This window comes from Crotalus tigris, unplaced genomic scaffold, assembly GCF_016545835.1.
Source record: "Crotalus tigris isolate CLP2741 ecotype Arizona unplaced genomic scaffold, ASM1654583v1 scf7180000017968.19369539983:2297261, whole genome shotgun sequence".
NCBI classification, from domain to species: domain Eukaryota; kingdom Metazoa; phylum Chordata; class Lepidosauria; order Squamata; family Viperidae; genus Crotalus; species Crotalus tigris.
This window is the reverse complement of record NW_024096750.1, coordinates 1,330,406-1,350,064: the sequence shown is the minus strand read 5'-3', so window position 1 is coordinate 1,350,064 and position 19,659 is coordinate 1,330,406. Positions and strand designations below refer to the sequence as shown.

Sequence of the window (19,659 nt, the reverse complement as noted above, 5' to 3'; positions counted from 1 at the left end):
ATACTCGATAGAAATTACTGTCATTTTTCCATTTATTTTATAATTCATACTGTGCAGATTACTAGCATGGGTGTTACTATTTGAGCTTTTATTGACATGTTTTAATTTTGTAATTTAAAAATGACATAAGGTTTTTACATAGACCTAAATATTTGAACTCAATTTGAAAATGAGAGCTAGAACATATTAAAAGTGTTTAGATAATTTGTTTAGATTTACATCCCAATTATGTTACATACATTGTGTTTGTTCGGAATACTGTAACCATCCAAATAAAAGGTCTACCTACATTTAATTCAGCCAGAATGGAAACATTACTATATAATATAAATATATTTATTTAAAATGTAATATATATTACATATTATTGGTAGCAATACAAAGAATGTTATTTAACTGTTATTTCCTAGTCCAAGTGTTTGAATGTGTTTTTAGGTATCTGCCAATTGCAGTTTTTTAAACTGATTTTAAGCTAGCATTTTTCTATAGCCAGAGCTGTAATTAAAGACAATGCATAACAAGCAATAACTTAATTATGTTTATTCTTCATTAGCTAAACTTACTTTGAATGATGCTCTAACACTTTCACAGGAACTCTGGAACGGGCAAAAAGATTGACATTAAATGAACCATTACATAGTCACCATTACAAAGACACATCTACAGCCATTGTGAATGACTGCCCAGGCATGCACGTCTTTCACAAATGTGCCACAGAATGTGAAAAACACACAATGACAATGAGGTTTGATAAAGTCCTTTTAATGGAAAATGTAAAACCCCTTTCAACTTTTGATGTACAAAGCATGTTTAACACTTGCACTTTTAACAATTTAAAGCAAGCCAACATTTTAAAAAAATACGTTATTGAATGTATATATGTATATATTTACATAGCATATTAGGTTTTATATTTAGCTTTAAAAGTTCACATACATTTTACCAAAATGAGACAAATTTTAAATAAATTACACATTTTTGAAAATGTTTAATTGTACACTGAATAGCTTCAATAAAATACTGAAGTGTCTAGTATATATTTCATATATTTTTTATGATACAAAGTTTACAGTTATTTGGCAGTAATTTTCAGATCATGACATGACTGCTGTGCGGATTCAGCAATATCTCAATTGCAGGCAATAGCTGGTGTTTGTATCCTACTCTCACAGTTAACTGTCTCAATGCAGTGAAAAATATCCAAGTTATTTTAAACAAACTGTACAAATCACATTTACATTTGATCAACAATAGAGCATAGAATTCTGTAGTTTTTTTCCAAAAATAAATACATCTTAAACTTTTGACAGCTTGAAAAATTCATTTACACTATAATACATAACAGCTCAATGCTATTTAGAGTTTCCCATTTCAAAAAAGCTCAAGTTAAATCAAAAACATTGAAAGGAGAGCCTTTTCTGTTGCAGTATCAGTAGCAAGTAAATATAAGAAACATATTTTCTTGGCACTGATGGTTCGTGCAGCTTATATTAGTGAAAACATTCTTTATCGTAAAGAAAAATACGATAGATCATTTTCTTTTGAGCCCAAAGAGGGAATCCATATATTTTAATTTTCTTCGATATCTTCAATTTCATGTTCGTGAGATTTCAAAGCTCTTACCATTTCCTTAACTGCATGACATAATATATTTTTTATCTGTAAGAAAATCAAGGGAGAAATGAATGTTTGAAAAAAAGAGGAAAGGAAAGAGACGGGCTGGTTCGTATAAATTCCTCAAATGCTTCTGTTTTTAACTGTGCTCTTCTCAAGGACAGAATAATATGTACAACCATCACTTCAGCTCTCTCTGTATAGACCAGGGGTAGGCAACCTTGGCTCTTTTATGACTCGTGGACTTCAACTCCCAGAATTCCTGAGCCAGCCATGCTGAGGGGAAAGGGAGAGGTTTCCAAGCTGAGCCATGCTGGCTCAGGAATTCTGGGAGTTGAAGTCCATGAGTCATAAAAGAGCCAAGGTTGCCTACCCCTGATATAGACCAATAGATGCCCAGATGGAGACAGTCCAGAGCTGCTTTCCTAGAAACAGAAAGAGAAGGATATGTATTTTCTAGAATAATTTAAATACAGGTAGTCCCTGACATACAACCTTTCATTTAGTGACTGTTTGACATTATGGCACTGAAAAAAGGGACATGACCTGTTCTTGCACTTAACAGCCATCGCAGCATCCTCAGTCACATGATCATAGTTCAGACACTTGGCAACTGACATGTTATAAAGTCACAGATTTTTCTGGGGAAATATTTAAACTAAACAAGAGGGACAGTGAGTTAATTCACACAGAACCTCCCTGTCCCCGACAATCTAAAAATTATAGGGTTATTAGTGCAGGTAACAATAGATGTGTGTGTGGACAAGAATATCAATCTTGCTGTCAAGCAAAATCAAGCTTTTAATAGCGAGTGCCACATAAAGTGTACTAACTAAACAGGTGGTAAGAAAATAGGGGAAGCCAAGCACCAACCCAGGTTATGTAGGAAGTAAACACAGGGTCAGTCATAAAGGACTCAAATGTCTATACACCCTGTTTGTTGCTCATGCTCTGTGCCAACGTTGGCACAGAGCATGAGCAACAAACAGGGTGAATTAGAAATTCAGGTAAATGAGGGCAGATATGATATTGTTGCCATTACGACAGCTTCTGACAAGCGAAGGCAATGGGGAAGCCAGATCTGCTTAACACCTTGGTCGGGGGTAGGCAATCTTGGCTCGCAGACTTCAACTCCCAGAATTCCTGAGCCAGACGAGTCATAAAAGAGCCAAGGTTGCTTACCCCTGACCTAGGCGATTCACTTGACAACCACAGGAAGAAAGGTTGTAAAATCAGCACGACTGACTTAACATCTGCCCTGTTTAGCAATGGAAATTCTGGTCCCAATCATAGGTCAGGACTACCTGTCCAAGCAATATGGAGGTATGACTGCTGCCAACACAGATACAGAGAGAGCATTAGAGGAGAGCAACCTTTCACCAGAAACTGAATTATGACAGGCCATCATCGGTTACCTGCAGCTTATCATCATAGTTGATTTCTTCCTTTGAGAGTCTAAGTTCTTGTGTTAAATGAAAAGATTGTGTAAGGTGTTCTGGAGATACAAAGTCTTCTATTACTTGAATACAGCTATGAAAATTTTGCACCTGAGCAAAGAAAGAAAAAAAAAATCCAATTATTACTGGAAAGGTTATAGAAGCTGATTGAAAAGGAAATATAATAGAACTTTCTGGCACAAAAGTTACATATAGATATTATGTCTCCATAAATCTATTACATGCTGTTAATTTATTTCCATTTTTATTTAAGCAAGGCAACCTCGGCTCTTTGATGATTCATAGACTTCAACTCCCAGAATTCCTGAGTCAGCATAGCTGACTCAGGAATTCTGGGAGTTGAAGTCCATGAGTCATCAAAGAGCCAAGGTTGCCTACCCCTGATTACTAGACCAACAGATTTCTTTGGTCAACAAATTGTAACGAAATTTAACTGACAAAACCAAACAAAGCATCTTGCAATATAATAAAAAATAGATTTTATTTAGCAGTATAATGATTGAATGAAAGCCATATAGGAAATACATAGCAGTAAAGACAGCAGCTTTAAAAATAGCACAATTCAGACTGGCAGTCATGGAGCCGAAGATATATTTTTAAGAAAGGAATTCGAACTTTATTCTGTAATATATATAAAAAAGGGATCAGAGCCAGGCCAGATGAAAACAGTGTCAGAGAGAACTTCCAAAGTATCCCCCCTTCTTTTCGTAGGGAGGCTACCTAGTGCTACCAGAGGGGCTAAAACTTGTGGGGGGAAAGGTTCACAAACCTTCTGTGTGACACTGATGGCACTTGCGATGCCATCGGGTATTCATAAGATCGACAGCTGTTCCCCAGAGATGGAACCAACAACTTCACCCTTTAGCAAGTCTGTAGGTTCTGGTAACCCCAAACCCTTCCAGAGAGAAAGAGGGGTTCCCCTTTAAAAGCCTGACTGAAGGACAGGAGGATGGAAAGAGTTGGGTTTTAACTGTTTTCTTCCATCACTAATTCTGCTGGAATTTGCAGAAAGCAGAATTTGGCAAAATTAACTTGCTTGATTAGAGAAAAGCCAACAACTATATTTATCTGGAAACTCCTTCAGGACTTTTTGCTGAAAAAGGGATAAAAATTAATTTGTGATTTATGGGCTTGAAGATTAAAAAGGATAGCTCATGGAAAGTAGGAAATTATGATGTAGTCTTAGAGAGGGGGGTAAAATATAAATGCATCTATAACTCCTTTCCTTTCACATTAGAAGCTTGTCAGAATCACCACTTAATTTGATCCTTAGCTCAGGGTTACATCAAAGAAGGCAAACAAGAAAATACTTCACTTTTTTTTAAAACTTAAATCCCAATCTTTGAGACAATGCCTAATGCATTAAAATATTCTTCTAGAACTATTTTATCGACTACTAAACAATCAAACCAAACCAACCTTTGGCCATGTCAGTGAAGTCCTAGAACAGGATTTAGCAATAACAATAGCACTTAGACTTATATACCGCTTCACAGTGCTTTACGGCCTTCTCTAAGTGGTTTAGAGAGTCACCATAAGGCCCCCCAACAATCTGGACCCTCATTTTACCAACCTCGGAAGGATGGAAGGCTGAGTCAATCTTGAGCCGGTGAGACTCAAACTGCCGAACTGCTGGCAGTTGGCAGTCAGCAGATGTAGGCTGCAATACTAGATTCTAACCACTGCGCCACCACAGAAAATAAACACTTCTGTTTATTTTCTCTTTATTTTAAAGTATTTTAAATTAAAATAACATGTCACATGTAATGTTTACCTGGTGCAGAGCTCCTGCTGGTAAAATAACAGCATCACCAAGAAACTGGATCAGAGTACATGTTTTTACTCCATATTCTTCAAACAGTCTTTGGCGAAGCGTTTTATTTACATACCAACTCTGATCACGTATTGGATCATTCTCTGGCAATACTTCTAAACCTTGTTCCTTTGCGATCTGTAATACATTTGAGAAAAAGAATGACTTGTGATGATTAAGGAATGAGTGCAAATAAATATACATTCGTGATGATTCTGATTTCAAGATAGATTTCTTTTTTTCTGCTACTGCATTCATGTTTGTGCTATCAATTTGAAGGGTTATGCTTCCTATATATTCATGTTGCACGAAAGAAGTGTGAAGGCGTGTTTGTCTTCTGGCCTAGTTTTCCTTAAACCCCATCTCTAGTGCTTCTTTTTATAGTGTATGTGTAAATTAGTTGATTGAGAGAGGAATTAATGTCCTAGTACACTGACTCAGATGGCACTCCTGAACATACAGACAGCCACACATCAATTTCAGAACTCTTAAAATTACTACTATGTTGCATCTTCTTCCTCCATGTAAAAATTGGACTGAATAGCATAGGAAAAAGCCTGCTTCCCTACTTTGTGTGTTGTAAACTTCACTATCAATAAAATAACATATAATAACAAATAACATAAAATAATAAAAAACAAATGGTTGTTCATCTACCATTCTCTAGAAATTGGGCACATACATTGCAATTCGTTCTGAAACAAAGACTATTTAGTTCTAATATAAAGTAGAGATGAATCAAACTAACCTTGTGTAGAAACTCCTTTATTTTTTCAGCATCCTGCTTGGCATAAATATGCCACAAGGCACCTGGCAATTCACTTGAATCCTTCAGTCTTTTTCTTAGCAGATCATCCAAATCTTCTTCTTCAAACTTTTTTAATACCCCTGTGAATTGACAAATGGAGTCACTTTCTAGAGAAAAAAAAGTTTTAGTATATGGCTAATACTATATTACAAACTCCATTCTTCTCTTGAATTTAACCAAAAGATGTTGGAGGGCATCAAAATCTTGTCTGATTAAAAATTATAAAACAACTTTTAAAGCATAGATTGAAGTATTTCAAGAGGGGAAAATGTATATAAATTATTTTTCAGTGACTTTTAACTTCAGATTTTGCTATCTTTCTTAAGATTCAAACTATTATTGTAAAGACATATTTAAAATCGAAGAATCTCATGACAATTAAAATTTTTTAACATACTATGCTGGGCTGATTTATGCTAAATTGCAGATTCTACTGTACCACGTTAATGCATATACATTCAGATGTTATTTCTACCTGATTTTGAAGGGACTCCATTCCCCTTTGCTATACCAACACTGACAAGGATGTTCACAATGTCAGATACTTCAATATGAAGATTTGTAGTTCCTATATCATGGTCTTTTGCAGCAGCTATACCTTTTGCAAAAATAAAGTATAAATGTATCAAAGCACATTTTTAACCTGCTCTTTATTTTTCATCTACAATAAACTTAAAGCCAAAAAAATGCGACATACTGTATGTCAAATACTTCTATTAGGTAAAATGTAGATATAAACAAAAAACTATAAAATAACTTTAAAAATAATAGATTTAATAGTAGCAATCATCAAGATCAGTACAATAATTCAGTCATACGTTTGATGAAAGTATCTTTAAGGTCTTCATACTATCAGACAGATAAAATGCTCTTTTATGAAACTAACTTTTTTTAAACAGGTCAAATATATTTATTATAAAAACCTCAACACAACATAATGAAAATTACTTACCATAGGTGCTGCATAATCTAGGTCCTAAATCTGGGCGTACAAAAAATCCTGGCAAGTATGAAGCCAAATTAAGTTTTCCCTCTGGGTTACAATATTCAGGCAGCGGTAAACTTTTTAATACATCTTCATACCTGTAAAAAATAAAGATGGAAGCTATAAAAATATTTAAAGGAGTATTTCAGAGAAAGGGGGAAGACAAGCTGCCCAGAGTTGTTTGATACAAGATAGACAGCAAATTAACTTTCATTCATTCATAAATAAATAAAATGCCGCTGATATGAGGCTTGATTAGCTCGGGGCCAGGAGCGGCCCAGGTGGAGCCTGGAAGGCTCACTGGGCCCAGACAGAATTCCTTGCTGTCTTGCTATCAAATTGAAATTATTTTAGAATGGAGACTATGATCAATTTGGAGCCAAATTACATAAAAAATTTGTAGAAATCTATATAAAACTACTTTCAACTAATCTAAATTCAAAGGACCCAAAGGAATTGCGTCCTGCTGAGCGAAGACTAAGTCAAAAACTGGGGAAGACCCAACCCACAAGGAGGCGTGGCAAGTTTCTGACTTAGTCTCAACGGAGCAGGAAGGCTGAGATTACCCATCAGTGGATTCTACACTCATCATGCTGGAGAAAGGGGGAAGACAAGCTGCCCAGAGTTGTTTGATACAAGATAGACAGCAAATTAACTTTCATAAATAAATAAATAAATGCATATATGCATACATACCTTGCAGGCATCATGGTCCTGAAATCATCCCCTGAAGGCAAGTCTTTCAGCTTCAGTACAATGATTTCTCCATTTTTATTTTTTTGCCGCTCTGAAAATAACATAGGTAAGTGAATGGGGGAGCTATGAAATGCTTGCAATATTTGATGGTATTCAACTGTATTCTGTTCTGGAATTTTTCAAACTCCTTTCTCTCACATCTCCCTCTTTTCTTACCCTCTTTCAAAGGGTTCTGCTCCACCCTTTGAAATCAACTTAAGAGTGGCAGTCGAAAAAATAAAATGGCTGCTCCTGAGACTCCTAAGTGGAGGGAGCAAGCTGACTATACCCCTTGGCTCTTTTATGACTCGTGGACTTCAACTCCCAGAATTTCTGAGTCAGCTATTAAAAGAGCCAAGGTTGCCTACCCCTGTCATAGACAGTGGTCCCTAACCTTTGTGGCTTAGCGGCCTGGCTGGGGGGGGGGAGAGGGGGACCGGGTCACATGATGGGAGGCCGGTGTGCATGCGCACACAGGTCAACTGCAAGTGGAGCTGGATGTGCGCACTGGCCCGCTGCTTATGCAATTGGAGTTGCGCACACATGAGTGCGCCAGCCTGCCTCTCACACAGGCCAGTTCTGAATAGGCCAGGACACGGGGGCTGGGGACCACTGCCATAGACCTTAATTACATACACAAAATGAAACACTTAAAAAACTCTTCTACAGCAAAATGCAGCTAATATTAAAAACAGTTCAAACTTTTATTTATAACTAGTATTTTGGAACTGTGGAAATGCCAATATTGTATTATTTCATATTTAAATTATGACACATCATAATTTGTGCAAATATTTCCAGAAAATTCCATACGTTATCATTACTAAAGTTTGTATATACCAGTGTTTCTCAACCTTGATAATTTTAAGGCAATGCTGGCTGTGGAATTCTGGGAGTTGAAGTCCACATGCCTTAAAATTGTCAAGGTTGAGAAACACTGGTATATAAGTTTATACGTGATATAAAGGAGTTAAGTTCCTGCAACAGGAATCTCAGTTTCTTTCCTGGCAGCTTTTATATTTATGAAAAATCAGAAGACTGCAGCTTACAAATGTACAAGTAACTTTTTAAAAAAATGTATATGCAAAAAGATATTATTGCAAAACTATTAATAAGGCAATTTCTGTATTTGTATTATTAATGAATCCATATTATTTACATAATCTTGTGTCTACAATTTAAAGAATAAATTGTTATGTTTCCATATAATATTTACATCCTCTATTTTCAATTATATTATATATGCACATGAAAATATTTGCATACAATTATTCAAAGGTATGAACAAAACAAAACATACTTGAAATTTCTTCAAAACCATCCCAGAATTCCTTGACACTGCCACTTGCAGTAATGCTATCTTTGCAGTTCAGAAGATCAGCTTGGAAATCACCAAAATCTGAACTAATAAAATCTGCTTTCCACAAACTGGCGTTCATTTTTTTGTGGATTCCAGAGACTAATACAAACTGGAAAGCATAATACAAAGACAACAATAAGCAGCAGTATTCCTTTAAAAAATATGGTATATAAACAGGTGGTCCTTGATTTACGACCGTTCAAAACTACAACTGCTGCAATCCCCCAATGATCATGGGGTCACATTTCAGGGAGGCTAGCTTGCAGGTGTGACTGGTTGCATTATCCTATGGACCATGACTGCAACTTGTGACATTTTTTGCCCATGGGATAGGCCGGATTCACTTAATGACCACATGGCTCACTTAATCAGTTTAACAACTGTAGTGACTTGCTTTAAGACCATTGTAAAAATGGCTATGAAACTGAGTCCAGTTGTAAGTTGAGAACTACCTGAAAAATTAGTTTTGAAAAAATTCATCATGTGAAAGAACAATATAACTACGTTGGCTGAGGCGGGACACAAATAAGGAGGTAAGCAAATAAGAACATTAGAAGTGCCTTTTTTTGGATTGAAGCCGCAGCGCATCAAGTCTGGAAGTCTCTTCTCACAGGGGCCAGTTAGCTACACAAGGAAGCCCACTAGCTTCCCAGTAGCCACATCAAGGCTAACAGATATTGATTCCCACAAGATCCTCAAACTGGTCCAATCTTTCGAAGCTAGTGAAGCTGGTAACCAGCACCCCATGTTGTGGTGGTAATTTCCAAAATTTAATAACATGTATAAAAAAAATAATCCCTTTTATCAGATCCAATTCTTTCAGGATTCAGTTTCATTGGGTAAAATTCTGGTTCTAGTTTTTTTGGGGAAGGACAAAATGACCTCTCCTTGTCCACTTTCTCTACACCAGTCATAATTCTGAACAACTCAACCATGTCCCCTTGACATTCACCTCCTTTCTAAGCTAAAAAGCCCCAAATCTTTCTGCATAGGAACCTCCTTCTCTAGCTCCACGCTGTATTCTGTTTGAAGTACAGCAACCAGAACTGCCCACAATATTCTAGACCAGTGTTTTCCTGATGGGGAACGCTGGCTGGGGTATTCTGGGAGTTGAAGTCCGCACATCTTACGTTTACCGAATTTGCAAAACACTGTTCTAGATCTAATTGCATTACTGATTTATATAAGAGCATGTAATAGTGGCACCTTTATTTTTAATACTGTTTCTTATTATCCCTAACATGCTGTTTGCTTTTTTATAACAACTGATGCATATTGACAATGAACTATCTTACTCCAAGATATTTTTCCTCTTTACTCACTGCTAGCTCTGATCCTACTAGTTCAGTGGTTCTCAACCTTTTTAATGTCGCGACCCCCAATCGGTCGTAAGTTGAGGACTACTCAATTGGTGCAGCACCGTTTGCAGAATGGGACTTTTGGCGGGTTCAGCAGGGCAGAGACAGCCTGGACAATTCCTGTTGGCTTTTGAAAGCCAATAGAATTAGACTCTATTCAAGAGAGTCTATTCTATTGGCTTTCAAAAGCCAATAGAATAAAAGGGAGTAGCACAGCTAAGGAAAAGGGGAAAAAATGGCGGACTGCATTGTTTGGCGACCCCCGTGAAATGGTCGTTCGACCCCAAATGGGGTCCCGACCCACAGGCTGAGAACCACTGTACTAGTTTGTATGAATAGTTAATAAATGTAATTATTAGTAACATTAAATTTAACAAGTAAATACATTTCATTAATTTTGTGTGGTACAAACCTATTTACTAAAAAAAAAACCCTATATGGAGCCAAAATACTAATTGAATCTATTATTAGGGGTATACTTTTGCTTATCCTAATGGTGGATGCAAAAGATTATTGTATGTATTTTTTGATATAGAGGTAAATCTGCATAATAAATTAACTGCAGTCATTTAAAGCAATTATTCATGTTTGGTAGGACTATTAGGATCTGAATTTAAGTTCAAGGTTTGAATTATTTTTGTACTGAATGTTACCTTTGGTGTTATTAGAATGTTGTTACCTATGTAACTGGTGACTATTTTCAACCAGCCTCTCTTTACTACTTACTGAGCTATTCTACTTGTTACATTACAGCTGAAGCATTGATCTGGAAGCTATATCTTAATCAGAAAAGAACAGATTGACATTATTTAGAACAACTACTTTCTCCATTTGATCTAGAATATTTTCAGGGATTGGGTACTAACATCAGGTAATGGAATTTTTTGGCTAAATTTGGCTGTAGGATTGCTCCCACTGACAAATTTATTAATAGCGTTTTAAACTTAAAGCATTAAAAACTCAATAAATGTTATTTAAAAGAAAGAAAGATGTGATGCCTTGTCAGCTGTTTTTTTTAAAAGAACAATTTAATATATACCTTTCCTTGTTTCCACCACTCTTTGAAGAGTTTCCAGTTGTTGCTGTTTTCATGATCGCTGAGCCACAAAACATGCTTATTACAAATCCATGAATGTGGAATATCACTGAATAATCTGTTGTTATCATCTGAAATGCTTTTTCTATTGTTCTTTGGCTCTTCCTTCATTTCAGATTTGATATTTATCTTTGATGTTCTATTTGGTGGTATCTTGTTTTCTACAACTGAAGCAATTATGTCATCAAGAATGTTTGGCATAGTCCTTCCACTTTTGCTACTCTATTGGAAAAATAAAATGAGGACTTAAGCAGTCTTTAGTTTTTTCTTTGCCGATCTAAAAAAAATTATTATGCTAGTCACATTGAATAAACCATAATACAGCATTATTTTTTTATTAAATTGTTCATCACTTAATGTGCCCAAATCATTCTGACTGTTATATAACTACTGAACCATTTCACTTCAGTAAATTAACCACATATTCGTAATGCAAGCATGAATCTTTAGAATTCTGTTTTAAGTCTGAATACTAACTAAATTAGTACATTCAAGCTGCTTTCCCAGGGAAATCTGGGATGAGAAAATAACACAGCTCCATAAATTTCAATAATCTGTTGGATGTGCTGTTTTTTGAACTGTAGACCTCTATTGCTGTTCGACCAAATGTTTTAATTCAGGTAAGTATTTCAAGAATAGGTTACAATAAATACCGAAAGTGCTGCACTTTTGATCTTGTTTCTCTATTACTCACATTAATCTACTGACATCTAAGCTATAAAACAGGTCCCCTCTATCCTAATACATCTAGAACGCAGCATTTTGACAACACACTCACTGCTGTTCCTGTTGAATAAACTGGAGCAAAAGCAATGCCAGCATCTGTGGAGCCTAGGCGCAATTTGCCAGCTGTAGTAGTCAGTAGGTCTCGTAATGTGGAGCCCGGCTCATTATTTTGAGACAAAGGAGTTGACACCTTGAAATTAAGAGATTCCGAGTTGTCTTGCTCTCGTTCCTCCTTAGTATGCTTTCCAAGGGGATAATCTTTGTTTTCTAAAATCAATAATATATAGTGAACAAGTTACATAACTATGCAATGTTAAAGAGCAGGTATAATAGCAGACAGAGAATGAGGTGGCTGGATGGAGTCACTGAAGCAGTAGGTGTGAACTTAAATGGACTCCAGAAGATGGTAGAGGACAGGAAGACCTGGAGGAACGTTGTCCATGGGGTCGCGATGGGTCGGACACGACTTCGCAATTAACAACAACAACAATAATAGCAGATTGTATTTTATAATGAAGTGCTTGATACAATTCTATTGTTTGGTCACGTTAACATCAGAGATTGCATTAAAAGCTTCAAAAAGCAGTCAATACTATTAGCCTGCATCATAAAACAGAGCAGAAACACACTAAAACATCACATAAGAAGGCATAAACACAAAATATTTTTAAAAAGCCCATAATTTTACATGTTATGGCAGAATGGAAGCTACTACCAAAAAGCCACCGCCTTATTCAAACTTAAAACACAATAGCTTTCTCTCCTATATAGGAAAAAAAAATAGCACCAGGTGTGTCTCCTGGGTTTTTCAACAGATATTGTTATCACTGGCCATAATATCCTTCTGGAGCATCTGGAAGGATTGAGCCTTTTTTTAAAAAAATAGAAGTGGTTCTGTTTCTTCACATTGGGTCATATGCAGAAGTATTGGTGGATTACAGCTGCTGCATTCGGGATTCCATCTTGTCCCTCATGCTGTTCACAATATATATGAAACTACTTGGAAGGTTGCAAATGGCAATCCTCTGTGACCATGGGAGGTTGCAACTGTTGTAAGTGCAAGCTGGTTGCCAAAAATGTCTGAATCATAATCACGTGACCATGGGCGCGTTGTGACGGCTGGAATTTTGAGAACTGGTCATAAATATCATTTGTTCAGCATATCACACCTTCAAATGATTGCTGAACAAGTGGCCAGTAAGTAAAAAGTACCGTATTTTCCGGCGTATAAGACGACTTTCTAAAGAGTGGAAATTGGCGCTGAAGTCGGGGGTCATGTTATATCCCGAGTCGTCTTATACGCTGGAAATTATGGTAGTTTCCGGCGTATAAGAGAACTTTCTAGGCATGGAACTCGGCGCCGAAGTCGGGGGTCGCCTTATACGCCAGGTCGTCTTATATGCCGGAAAATACGGTACCTGTATACAATTTATACTGGATACTATAAATTATATTACACTGTATGTTATACTATACTACTATATCTATCAATCAGCTGAATTCCAGGTCGTCAAAGAAAGAGATGTTTTGTGCATCAATTTTGCACAAAATTGGAAAGCACTGAAAGCCCACCCAGAGGGAGAGGTGATTGGGAAAACACTGGAATGTGCAGAAATGAATAGACTAACAATGACACTTAAAGATAAGACAGAGTCAGACTACTATGAAATCTGGGGAACTTTTTATGATTGGCTGAAAAGAGAATACGGTTAAAAGATAGTTAACATCAATTTAGATGGAAGAAGAAGGAGCAGATAAGGAGGGAGACCCAGGCGACACAGTATTGAATAACTGGAGGTTGTATAAATGTTTATAGAAGTATATACCGAGAAGGTTAGATAAATAGAAGAATGTATTAATCTTATTGTACAAAATACAGATAGGGAAATTTGGAGAGAGGAGTTGCTCGGACATTACCCCTGAATTGTATCTGAAGAGGGATGAGAGGGAAGAAAGGAGAGGAGAGAGAAAAGAGTAAAGGAGGGGAGAAGGAAGTAGGAAGGTTGGAGGAGAAGAGGAGAAGTAGGGAGAAAGGGGAGGAGAGTGGTGAAGGAGAGGAGAGGAAGAAGAGAGAAGTAGGGAAGAGAAGAAAGGGAGAAAGAAGGTAGAGAAGAAGGAGTTTGGATACGGTGAAAGGGGAAATGGGCGAGCAACACCAAAAGTCATGTGTATGTATTTATTTCATTTTATTAAAAGTATCTTATATATGAACGTAAAAAGAATGTATGTTAATATTTGATAAATATTACAGTATATGTATGGGGGAGAGTTTGGAAAAATAAAAAAATATTTTTAAAAAAAAGAAAAAAAGAGATGTTGATTTCTAACCGACTTATGGCATTATTTACCTTTTTTTTCTTCTCTAGCCTTTTGTTCCGCTAGATCTGCCAACCAATGCAGTGGGGATTGTGACTCAGGAGGATTTAACTGGCTCTCTGAACTTATGTCACTCCCAGGGCTTGTGTTGCCATTTGCTTCGGATTTCTGAGATGGCTTTTGCTGTTGTAACTCGGGTATGCACAGAGAAATTTTATTACTGTGATTAAGGACATTCTGTAAAATCTGTAGAGCATAATAATTTATCAAATTGTACTTTTTAAAAAGGCGATTGTTTTAAGACATTAATACAGCTGAAGAGAAGAGAAAACACGTCTAAAATGTATTACATGGTAGTATTTAACAACAATGTGTATGTAATTATGCCATATAATATGAAAATATTAGCATTTCACTTGACCACTAAATTATGGGCTTACCTGAGATACTCCATTCACTGGGGGAAACCAGCCAATTTGTACATTCTGTTTGCTGCTACAATGGCAATGGGATTTAATTTCATGTTTCTCTCTAAGAGTATGCAATGCTTCGACAAGTTCCGTTAAAACTATAAGATATGGAAAAAATAATTGTTGGATACAGTAGTCTCTCTTTATGTACATATGTGTATGTATACATGTATATGTATTGTATGTATGCATATGCATGTGTACATAGTCTTGAGCTAATAATCTGATGTTACATGTACCTTCATACAATAAAGAAAATAAAGTTGAAAGTTTCCAAAACAGTTTTGCCTTTGGCCATATTTGTCACAGATTAACAGGTCTATGAGCTTCAATGTTTTCTAATATGTCATCAGATATCACATTTGAATAACCTGAGTGACAGTTCATGTGCCAGGTTCATGTGCCTTCAGGGGGATGGATATAAAAGAGTTGTGTATATGAACTGACCAAAAATAACTATTCCATGCTTTTGTTGTATTTTATTTTCCTAGATCTAGTTTCTGGCAACAAAGAAAGTAGTTGCCTATTTTACATTGCAAAAGCAACTGCTATTAGTCTAAAATGTTTATGTAAATAAATAATCCATTAAAAATATAATAAATGAAGTTAAACGGCATTAAACTAACCACCAAAGAAAACCAAAGCCAGACAGCATGTAAACAAAAAGTGAAGTAAGATTACCCTAAACATTTGATTTACATCCAAAAAGATCAGAATTATAAAATAATTACATCTACATATGTATTTGTGGCTCTCTGAGTTTAGTTGTTTTCTTGCATGCTCAGCTGGAGGGGGAGCAGGGTTTGCTGGCCTGGGAAGCTTATTATATATGGACAAGAGAACAAATATCATTTTCTCTTTTGCTAATTGGTTGTGGAATGAGATTCCACAACCAACTGCACCCTGATTCAGGTGACCTGAGGGGACAGATAAATGCCCAAGTGGCTTCAACAGCTCTCAGAGAAAATGCTAACGATGAGATGACTGCAAAGACATAAAATCCTTCCACCCCTCCCCCACCATCCTATCAGAACCTATCCTTCCATCCCCACACCACCCAGTCTCAACTGTCACTACCTCTCCCTCCATTTCCCCACCCTCAGAACTGATGAAGCTTCTTGGATGAGAAGCAAAAAGTTTTCTTCTTCTTCCTCAAGGAAAAAAAAAAACAGTCCAATTGCCTTTTTAAAAAGCCCCTTTGAGACAACCACCGGTATGATCCCGATGAGTATCTCCACAGACATCAAGAAGGAAAAGATCTAGCCCACAGGCTTTGCTTTGTGGGCTCCCTCAGGTCTTGGTGCTGTTCCCATTCTTATTCAACATCTGTATGAAACTGTTGGGTGAGGCATCAGGATTACAACTGTATTCCTGTCTGACCAGTGATGCACTGGAGGTTTTGTCTTGGTGTTTGAAAGCTGACAGAATCTATATAGGTTAGAACAGTGGTTCTCAACCTGTGGGTCGGGACCCCATTTGGGGTCGAACGACCATTTCACGGGGGTCGCCAAACAATGCAGTCCACCATTTTCCCCCCCCCTTTTCCTTAGCTGTGCTACTCCCTTTTATTCTATTGGCTTTTGAAAGCCAATAGAATAGACTCTCTTGAATAGAATCTAATTCTATTGGCTTTCAAAAGCCAATAGGAATTGTCCAGGCTGTCTCTGCCCTGCTGAGCCCGCCAAAAGTCCCATTCTGCAAACGGTTCTGCACCAGTTGAGTAGTCCTCGACTTACGACCGGTTAAGTAGTCCTCGACTTACGACCGGCTGGGGGTTGCGGCATTAAAAAAGTTGAGAACCACTGGGTTAGAACCACAATTGACCTAACCCCAAAGAACACCTGCTTCTAAGACCCCCCTCCCCCGCATCCCAGGATTTGTTTTCTCTTGCTCTGGATGGGGTTGCACTGACCCAACAGAATAGATGGACAAGCTGTGGGTTCTCCTGTTTGAAGAATAGGTGGCAGTCATGGATATGAAGGCTTTCACACAATTTCATCTTGTGTGCCAGCTGTGTCCTTCCCTTTATTTGGAAGCTTTGGTCATAATCACTCATAACTTAATCCCCACCTCCCATGCATATTACTACAATGCACTGTCCCTGAGGAGCACCTGGACATTATAGCTTGAAGCGGAACAGAGCTGTCTAGAATAGACCTCGGGTTATAACCTTTTGTTGAGTACAGTTCAGAATTATGATGGTGCTGAAAAAACTGGATTAAGAACTATTACTTTCCCACAGTCATATGATGAAAATTTGTGTGCTTGGTGACTGGCCCTCATATATTGTCATATTCTCCTGCTCTGCACAAACAATCTCTGCTTCAATTCCACCCAAACTGTCTCTGTTTCCATCCACCCAATATGACTATGACCTATCTCCCCTCCAATCGAAGACAGTAAAAATCCACATTTTGGACAGAGAGGACCATAGGTTTGAACTGTTGATGGGAAATCCTCCTGAGCTTTTCAGATATTCATTACAACTTATAGAATGACAACATTGCTATGTTTGTTGTTCTCTTCTTTGTTTGCAGTAGAGAAGCTCATGCTGGGTCTTTTTTTTTGGGATTTGATGAAGGCCCAGTTAGGATAAACACGTTCCAAGGGATTCCTTGACACATTTTAGTTGTTTTTCTTTTCCCTCTTTACTGGTGGGTGAACTTTCAGCCCAGTGGTGTAGGGTTGACATGGATAGAGAAAGCTCGAACAGCCTTCTTCAAAATGAAAAAGGTCTTCTGCAGTCACGGCATAAGCCTAAAACTGAAAATCAGGCTTGTCAGATGCTATATTTTTTCTATCCTGCTCTATGGAGTTGAGAGTCGGTCTCTGACAGAAGGCCACCTGAAGAGACTAGAAGCATTTGAAATGTGGATTTACAGGTGGCTGTTACGTATAAGCTGGGTTGACAAGATCAGAAATGAGGAGGTGATCAGCCGCCTGGGAAAGCCAAGGGAAATCCTCAAAACAATTAAAAAATGAAAATTAGAATATTTCGGACATGTGATGTGACACCCAGAAAAATACGGCATACTCCATTTAATCCTCCAGGGAATGATTAAAGGCAAATGAGGTCCTGGCAGAAGAAGAACATCATGGCTTCAAAATCTAAGGGATTGGTTTGGTCAAAACTCAGCAGCACTTTTTCGTGCGGCTGCTGATAAAAACAGGATCGTCAACGTCCGATAATGGATATGGCACAAGAAGAAGAAGGTGTACAGTTCTGATCTCTCCCATTTTGTGCTCAATCAACACAACGTACATGTACACTTTAAACCCAAGAATACACTAAGGCAGAAGCTTGTCTATTCCAAGGATAAAACACCCAGATGCAAACTGAGCAATGTGATATATGCAATACAATGCAGTGACACATGTGCAAATCTGTATATTGGTGAAACAAAACAACCATTTCACAAACGCATGGCACAACACAGGAGATCAAACCATTCTGGATAAGATTCAACGGCATTTGAAAGACAAAGGTCACTCTTTTGAAGAAAGCAAAATCCACATTTTGAATAGAGAGGACCATTGGTTTAGAGTGGGGTAAAAATATCCAACTATGCTAGAAGTGAACATCCCTCCCTCAATAGAGGAGGAGGAATAAGACAACACCTATCTCCAGTGCACAATGCAGTCCTTTCAGCAATTCCAAGAAAATTCCTCAATTAACTAAAACTAAGCAAAAAAACAAAACAAAAACACAAACAAACCTTGAAATCTTACTGCTATTTAAAATGAATGACAATATACCCAATAATTAAAGTCATTCAATGCTCTTTAGAAACTATGCAGCATGAACACAACACCTCTTCCAGGCTGCCTACATGTGCATGTGGGCATGACTAGTCGTTTTGATCTGCTAAGTGAAGATGCAGCTGCTTTAATACTTCAAGGATGAGTGATTCTAATTCATTTTTATAGTAAGTCTCCATTAGGTCTGATTGACAGAAGAATAATTCCTCTAGTTCCTCTAATAAAAGTATTTCAGGGATCAGTAAAAAGCATTTATTTGATTCCCAGTTCACATATACCAGCTTAAGGGACAGCTTACCAGAGTTAAGAATCCTCCTGTTATTTATGCATAGCTATATAAATTTTGAGCAATACATAAACTAAAAAACAATTCAGCAACTCTCTATATTGACTTTTACCAACATAAGGAAACAAAGTGTATATCCTTGTGATCTTACCAGATCCAGGAATAATTTGAGTTGGCATTAAATGTTTATGATCGTGAGGTTGTCCTTTCACACATTTCATCCATGCATATAGTTCTTTATCTGTGAAAATTTTAAAAGAAATATCCTGAAGCAATTGAAATCTGCTTTACCAGGAGAAAAGTGGAATCACACAAATGACAATTCTAATACGCACGTGAGTAGAGAGAACTGAAAAAAAGGTGAAACAAGCAATTCTGAAACATTTAAATATATCTTGGCCTTTTATAAAAGGGCACTGACCTCTGGAACTCTTCCTTTCCTTAGCCTTATAGCAATCTAGACAGACCACAAATCCACATTTTTGGCAGACCCAGTGGATATTAAACAGGGTGGCCTCACAGGCATCACACATTTCACGGACTCCTCTGACTGCTCTCTTCCAAGCAATTTTGGCTGAAATACAGAGAAAACAGCATACCAAATACTGAAATTTCAAGACGAGCATCTGTAAACTAAAACAAGAAATGAAAATGCAGCCAAGAAAACCAATCGTTATCTCCTTTTAAGCAATTTTTTAAAAGCCTCTGGCAGCTGTAATCAATTTTTGAATTGTCATAGCATATAATTGTTATCTAAGACATTCTTATTTGAAACTCTTGTCTAAAATATTGCTGGGTATCAAACAAGATTATTTCTAGGTTTTACAATATCTTTTTTTTTCCAGACCAAAACGAAAACTTACAAAAACGAAGTAA

The 19,659-nt window shown here is 37.1% G+C and overlaps 1 protein-coding gene across 7 annotated transcripts in view; it reads right to left on the bottom strand.

Annotated features, from left to right (window-relative positions):
• Nucleotides 1–746: 746 nt before the first annotated feature.
• The window catches only part of JMJD1C (jumonji domain containing 1C), a 180,795-nt gene continuing 161,882 nt past the window's right edge, over nucleotides 747–19,659 (bottom strand). For 6 of the 7 annotated variants that reach the window (XM_039345598.1, XM_039345597.1, XM_039345599.1 and 3 more), the window contains 14 exons: nucleotides 19,205–19,357; nucleotides 18,935–19,024; nucleotides 14,709–14,836; nucleotides 14,301–14,514; nucleotides 12,005–12,219; nucleotides 11,170–11,448; nucleotides 8,713–8,881; nucleotides 7,374–7,464; nucleotides 6,645–6,775; nucleotides 6,168–6,290; nucleotides 5,633–5,772; nucleotides 4,846–5,022; nucleotides 3,030–3,161; nucleotides 747–1,659 (listed from right to left, as the gene is read on the bottom strand). In XM_039345598.1, coding sequence (XP_039201532.1) covers nucleotides 1,570–1,659; nucleotides 3,030–3,161; nucleotides 4,846–5,022; nucleotides 5,633–5,772; nucleotides 6,168–6,290; nucleotides 6,645–6,775; nucleotides 7,374–7,464; nucleotides 8,713–8,881; nucleotides 11,170–11,448; nucleotides 12,005–12,219; nucleotides 14,301–14,514; nucleotides 14,709–14,836; nucleotides 18,935–19,024; nucleotides 19,205–19,357 — 2,132 coding nt within the window. In that variant the 3' untranslated portion in view covers nucleotides 747–1,569. The remainder of the gene's footprint in view (nucleotides 1,660–3,029; nucleotides 3,162–4,845; nucleotides 5,023–5,632; nucleotides 5,773–6,167; nucleotides 6,291–6,644; nucleotides 6,776–7,373; nucleotides 7,465–8,712; nucleotides 8,882–11,169; nucleotides 11,449–12,004; nucleotides 12,220–14,300; nucleotides 14,515–14,708; nucleotides 14,837–18,934; nucleotides 19,025–19,204; nucleotides 19,358–19,659) is intronic. The other variant, XM_039345596.1, reaches the window with a different exon arrangement.